Source organism: Ziziphus jujuba, chromosome 10, assembly GCF_031755915.1.
Source record: "Ziziphus jujuba cultivar Dongzao chromosome 10, ASM3175591v1".
NCBI lineage: Eukaryota > Viridiplantae > Streptophyta > Magnoliopsida > Rosales > Rhamnaceae > Ziziphus > Ziziphus jujuba.
In genome coordinates this window covers 19,972,413-19,980,062 of record NC_083388.1, presented here as the reverse complement: position 1 = coordinate 19,980,062, position 7,650 = coordinate 19,972,413, and the positions used below count along the sequence as shown (strand labels likewise).

General features: G+C 28.6%; 1 protein-coding gene across 1 annotated transcript; it reads right to left on the bottom strand.

The window, feature by feature from the left end:
* Positions 1-677: 677 nt before the first annotated feature.
* Positions 678-1,975, bottom strand: LOC107418904 (F-box/kelch-repeat protein At3g23880-like). The gene has a single exon (XM_016027598.2). It carries the CDS (start codon positions 1,884-1,886, stop codon positions 678-680), a length of 1,209 nt encoding a protein of 402 aa, XP_015883084.2. The 5' UTR covers positions 1,887-1,975.
* Between the last annotated feature and the right edge of the window lie 5,675 nt (positions 1,976-7,650).

The window sequence follows — 7,650 nt, the reverse complement described above, 5'->3', positions numbered from 1 at the left end:
TAAGATAAAGATCTGTCTCTCGAGTTGAGGTCCAATTTGGTCCCTTGTCCATTTTCAATAAACATGGTGCACTATTTCTTAATTCCAACCCAATTTTGCACTTAGACCTTAGCATTGGAATTTTTTGGTACATGGGATTCATTATTTCTAAATTCACCCCACATCTTTTGAGATGGAGCTTGGAACTTGGACGGTTGACAACACTTTTACTGAAAGCATGTAGAAAATAATAGAGAGACTCTTCAAACTTTATAAAGAGGAACATAATTTGTATTTATTTTTTAAATGATGATATTTTCTGTTTCACAGAAATACATCCTCTAAGGGTCTTATGTATAACACTATCAAAGCTCAGCCTCTATATCTCTCTCAAGGCTACAGCTACACAGGTGATAGGGCAGAGAGAAAGGGGAAAGGTGAAGAGAAAGAGAAGAAAAACAAGGAAAAAGGGCATCAATATTTACATCGCGGATGGACGCGCGTGTGGTAATATCGCAAGTTAATTTGATTTCTTTTTCAAATCACAATTCTAGTATGATGCTGCATATATATCAAAATTGCATTCATCATATACATATATCTTGCTACCAGAAAAGGAGAAAGTTATATATCAAATCAGACACATCAGACATAATATCTTTATATATAGAGAAGAATCAAATAATTAATGTGTGCTTTTAATTAAGAGGAACAAGAGTCTCTCTATAGGTAAACAAGTCAGTAAGTCCGTAAATTTGTAGACTAGTTGTTTCTTGTGTAGCAGTATCAAGCAAAAGGAGCTCTTTCTCATGCATTTCCTTTAGGATAACCCCACCTGAATTCGTCTCCCAAATGAATCTTTTTTTTTCAACAAACACCTTGCCATCCTTCCAAAAGCCCAATACCCGATCAATTCCTTGAAGAGGTCCAATAGTAAATAGCTTGTTCCATGACTCTTTAACACCATACTCACCCAATACCCATAAATCAAAACTTTTTCCTAACGGGCCATCTTTGAAACAATAATGATTAAGGAGAGCAAAGGACTCTCCTTTATAGACCAAAGGATAATTATACTTGTTATCAGAACGAGTGTTATCAGAACGAGGGTGACTAATACAACTAGGCAAGGGTGTAATTATTACCATCTCACACCTGAGGTCTAGCGAAACAATCTTATCCCAACCTTCCTTATGACTTGCTTTCCAAGAAAGCATTCCATTGCTGAACACACCGGGACAAAATTGATCGATGTTTGAAAACCCCTGAGAAGGACTGGTAGGTATCCTTTTCCAAGAGTCTGTTTTTAAGCTGTACATCTCAACCTCAATGGAATCTTCGCCGGGATGACTGTCAAGGAGGTTGTACATCATGACCACCTTGTAATCCATACTTTGGGCAGCGAAACCAAACCCAACATTGTAGAACAAAATATCTTCGCTTTTCTTCATGAGAATAGGGGAAGAGGATGTTGGAAGACGCTTTGTCTCTCCGGTGGCGAGGTTCCATAGCAACCAGTTGCGTCTAACAAGATCAGAAAACAACAAGAGACCGTTGCAACAACAGGTGACGCCAGCTCGTCCAGCAAGAGGGCGAGTTGGGATTGGAGGTTGTTTTGTCTGCACGGCTGCTAGGTTGTCGTAAGAAAGCCTGCGAATAGTAGTTTTACGTGCAAAACTATAGCCAGTATTCAAGAGCAAATAAAGATTGGTGGTGTTATTAATATTGTTGGTGTGGTTTTGGGGGTGATGGTAGAGGATGTGCTGGTCGATGAATGAAGGGTTGTTAATGGTGGAGCACCATGACTTTGACACGCACTTGAACCGCCCTAGTGATCTCGCCGGCAACCTTATCAGGATTTCACTCATCACCAATTCTTTCAGAAGATACTGATCATCCTGCTCCATATCTCCGCCGGCGGAAAATTAATGGGAAAAATTGGCAGCAGAAAGGCGGCGAAGAAAAAGAATGGTAATATTCTTATGGACTTGGGGCAACTTTATATTCCTGATGCGCTGATTTCACCGCAGAAAAACTACACCTATATATATATATATATATATATATATATATATACCAATTTTAATTACTTTTTTTTATTAAAAAAAAATTAATATGATCAAATAAATAAACAAGTTTATTCTAATTAAAAATCATCTCAAAAACAATTAAAAAATATATATGTAGGACGGCAACCATGTGTATTTACCATATTCCCTTTTTTTTTTTTTTTAACTAAAAATAGGAAATTCAAACTTTGTTGGGCCAGGCTTGGTTCTAGACTACTCAGGAGAACCTATCCAAAAAATGGGCCTATGGGCTTCATTGACATGAATATTGTGCTTGGTTTGCTTCTAAGCCAATTGGACGAAAATCTCCTAGCATTTGGAAAATATCAGAATGTCCCATAGTTATGTTTTCATAAGGGAAATTTCCTTACAAAATGTATGGAGTTTTTATAATATAGGATCCTCACCCTCTCCTTTGAAATAAAGGACTTCAATTTAACTTTAACAAAATTGAGTCACATCACTTTTTTAGATCTAACGGCTAGAGTTGTTCCATGTTAACACTATTAATTAAGAAACCATCGCATTAATCATTGATTGGTTATAATTTCCTTATATGGTTTAAAATTAAAAATTAATTAATAAAATATATATATCTATAATCGAATTGCCAATTAATTACTTTTAATGAAAAATAAATTCAAAATCTTATATAATATATTTCTTCTAATAATATTTATAATTAAATAATAAAATAAATTAAGAGCAAATTGAAAAATTAAAAACAAAGTTGGTTGTTAAAACAAAACTCATTACTCAATTATAACTCCTACTCAAGTTCTTAAATATATAACATACATAGATAAACAATCAAAAAACATTAAAATAATAAAATAATAAAATAAAAAGAGGATGCTATTGCATCTTCATCATACCATAATCAATCACTTCCTAAATTTGTTCCATGTTGATATGCACAAGCAATAAAGCCACTATCTACTCTTGCAAATATACAATAAATAAATCATAGTGAACCTTTAAAACTCAAATTGATAAATACTGCAAAAAAATTGATAGTTTTTTTTTCTTTTCTTTTTTTTTTTTTTTCACAGCCAGTTTCATGTAATACACCTAATTAAAAATTACAGTAGTTATGAACTCAATTTCTTTCATTTCTCTCTTAGCTTTTTCAAAAATAAACAGAAATTTTAATCGTACATAGTTTGATTTATGCAACACAGATTTTCACTTAAAAAATGGTATTCATACGGAGTTACAATATTTCGAGGGCACCTATTTTTATATATATGTACGTAACAATAAGATAATAATCAATTGTTTTTTATTCTATCTTGACTTTTTTAGAAAATGATTTTACGATTAAAAAAAATATTTAGAGCTTTTACAATACTTTTTTGGATCGCAATATTTTTGTTATCACATTTGAAATATAAATAGATATTTAAAAAATAAAATTCTTCAATAATAGCTTTGTTTATGAACTTTGTCAGGCTAATATGATAAAAAAAAAAAAATAGACACCATTAAAGAAACCATCTATCTTAAACAATTTAATATTAGGATGTCAATTTTATTTAAATACATACTAGGGGTTTTTCAAAATTTATTAGTAAATGAATTCAAGCTATTTTCAAATGGATCCATAACTGGGTGAATAGTATGACTCATCAAATCATTTTTTATCAAGATATTTTTCAAAGAGAAAAACTAGATAAATAAATCATTAACAATTTTTTTAAAGGATAAACTATATATATATATATTATTAATTAATTGAGACCTAAATAGAACATTGAAGAATAATTTTGTATTTGAATATCTATCAAGTATATATTAATGTCACATAAACTAAAAGTCATTTCAACCTATTTGTCACATAGAAAACAATACACAGCCCATTTGAGATGCTCTTACAATTACTACTTAACCAAAAAAAAAAAACTACAAACTATTGTATGCTACAAACAAAAATTAAAAGATAATATGATAAAATAAATAATCAGCTTTAATCTAATTAAATATCCTCTCAAAACCTACTTAAAATAAAATTATGTAGGACGGTAACCATATTTATTATTTAGATGTATTTGAGTTTTTTTAATCATCATCTTTTTTGACGATCACCAATGTATTTATCAAATTTTAATTAGGATATTTAATTTTATTATTTTTCATATTAATATTCTAAAAATAATATTTTTAATAATAATCATTTAAAATAATCATTTGATAGGTAAGTTTCATTGACAATCATTCACTAGTTTTGACTAATAACATTTTTCTATATAATTTCTTTTCTTTTCTTTTTTTGTATAGGTAAGTTTTTTTTTCATGGTCCTCAAGTTTGGTAGTTGATTTCAATTAGTGTTACTAAGGGGATTCCTAAATTAAGTTTAATTACTTGATCATTAATTCAACAAATTAAAGTAACTATTTTTTCTAATTTTCTTAATTGAATAAAAACTATTTTTCAACTTTTTTAATTCACAAAAAATTATTTTTCTATATATATATATATATATATATATATATTTAGAGTTATTTACTTTCTTTTCAGTGGCTCTTAGATATCTTTGTATAAAGAGCCATGCAGAGAACATCAAATAATTTGTTCTCTCTAAAGAATTATTTCTCTGTACAATCAAAAATTAAAAAATAAATAAATAAAAATTATTCTCTATTATTATATATTCCTCAGCTACAAAAGGAGCCTTTATGTTTCACCCTCTTGCAATCTTTGACCATAAAGTGTCACTATACGTAATAGGTGGGTTTAATCCTTATTCAAAGATTAAAGCATTAATAAATATTTTCTCTTGTTAACAAAAGTTACTCCAACTCAAGCTTAATTTTTGATGAAATAAAATTTTTAAGGTTCCATTCTGCTATCAACTTAAGTAATACTTTGTTAATGACATGAATTGAGATTGAAAGTGTTCACCTTCATTCTTTTGCTGTAGAAAATTGAAATAGTAAGAGAAATTATTAAAATACCATAATTGTCACTCAAAATAACTATGAAGTCAACACCCTGTAAAAGTTATAAATAACATGCAACACCAATGGCAAACACAGGAAGCCAAAGTACAAAAATCACACAAAAAATAAAAATGTGTAAAATGGGGGCAACAAACCTCAATTTTGCAATCTTGATCTAGCACCAATTGCAAAGCCGTGTCTTTTGCAGTTCTTTTTATGAACCACTTAAAACACAATAAAGTTACCAGGTTATGAAATTAGATTTTAAAGTTAATTATTCCTGTGAGATCGTATCAAGGTAGGCACCTGTATTAAATTGAAAATTGAATATTTTTAACACTAAACGCACAAAATTTCAATTTTCTTGCATTTTTTACACTAACCGCTACAGTAATTCATGGCTTTGAGGGGGTTTTAACTTCATACGGAAAAAAAATAAAATAAAATAAAATAAAAAATAGAACAGAAAAAAAAAAACTGTAATTTTTCAGAGCGATCTTAGTTTTCTTGATAGCTACCAAACAAATATAAAAAGAAAAATTTAAGAATATAAAACAAATATATATATATATATATATTAATAACCTGAAGCTGAAAATTTGCTGTAGAAAAATTCTCCATTGAAGCCCTTGGAAAAGTAGAGAGAAAAGTATACGAAGCTTTTTATTAGGAAATTTATAGTTAGTGTGGAGGACTCAGATTAGACTAATCCCCTAGGAGCATTTGTTTTATTTTTTAATAAAATAGAAAAAAGACATTTTTCCCCTGATAAAATGCTAAAATCTAATTTGTTTTATTGTTTGAGTGGCCAAAAAAACTAAAAATAGCCAGAGATTGCTATCTTATTACCAAAAAGAAATAATTGTTTGTTTGAAATAGATAAGTTCACTCTATTCATTTCTGGTATTTGCAAAACATATCATAACATTATATTCCCATGTTACTTTGATAAGTTCAAACTCAAAAACCTCCAATCTAGCGGATATATTCAATTTAAAATTTAAAAGATTTTAAAAGTATTTAGAAATTGATATATTTAATTTAGATTTTAAAGAAGTTCATACAAATCCAATGATATTCAATTCAGATTTTAATAAATTTTATAAAAATTTATATGTATTTAATTAGGATTTTGTAAAATTCTTTTAAAATCTATGGGTATTCAAAAAGTTATAGATTCTAAAATATTTTAAAAAATTATAAATTTTAATGGATTTGAAAGGATTTTAAAAATACAATTATAAAAAAATTATTAATATGAAATTCAACCTTAACTTTACAAATTTTGTTGGATTCTTATAAATTCTTTATGGATCTATCGAATTTCATAACAATCCATCAAATCTTTCAAAGTTTATAATTTATTTTAAATTTATTAAATTTTAAATTGAATTAGTAAACTTGGAAAATCAAACTCAACCACGTAATTATTTTTAGTTATTAAAGTCAGAAAATTGCTTATTAGAGAATTATTTTATACATACATATATCAAGTAAAGTACAAAACAAATTGTTATAATATAGAAAAAAGAAATACAAAAGTTCAAAAAAAAAAATTTTAATAAGAGCTTTTTTAAGTGAATAATTTAAATAACGTCATTGTAACAGAAATAAAATGTAAAAGAAATATGTGTAACTTTTTTCTCATTGATATGTGTTGCCGAATTATTAATTATCTAATTATATTTTTCCCAAGATAAAACGCAACATAAAATTTCTTAGGTTAGGTTAGAGAAACCCATAGGAGTAAGCTTCAAAAATCCATAGAGGCTAAAAATGCCATGATAGTCCAAACCATTTATTATCAAATATTATATGCAAATCGACATTCATATTTATTTTTTTTATATATTTATAATATATTAATGTATTAATTAATCTGACATCATCTGGTATCCAAAATTTTATACCTTTAGCCTTACTCTTAAAAATTTGATCAAAATGCATTTTGATATTCTTTATTTTTACAAAATTTTCACCTAAAAGATTATGAAAAAAAAAATTTGATATTTAATAACTTCTATTTCAAATCAGTTCATTTTTAACAAATTTTATCAAAAAGAGTCACGCGAGACTCCCAAAATCGTTTTTTGTTTATTAAATTTTTTTCCAATTCATGCAAACCAAAAAAATAATTATAATAATTAAAAAAAAAATAGACTTCCCCCGACGCTCCCTCTGTCTCTCTTTCAATGTCTAAATCTCTCTCTCTCTCTCTCTCTCTCTCTCTCTCTCTAATTCAAATTCCAAACCCCGTAATTCTGAAAAGCTTTTATTTTTCTCCGTAAGATCAGTAGCAGAAAGGGCAATTCACAACTTGTCCGGTTGTGAATCCCACCATTGAAACTCAAGCGCCTCCACCATCATCATCGCTTCCACCTCTGCTTCTGCAACCGCCTCAGTCCCACCATCCATCCACCTTCCGGCGACAGATACCCAGAAGAGCAGTTCACCAGTTTCTATTCTTTCTCTTCTTGAAAAACCCCCCACCATCTCCACCAATGCCGCTGCTTAATGCAACTAAGTACATGCGAATTTGATTAATCTAAATTGAAAAAGCAAATTAACAGTTACCAACGGAACCAAAAAGAAAAATAAAATAAAATAAAATAAAAATCCAAGGCTGTTTGGAAAGTACAAATTTTTATAGGTGTTTTTTTTA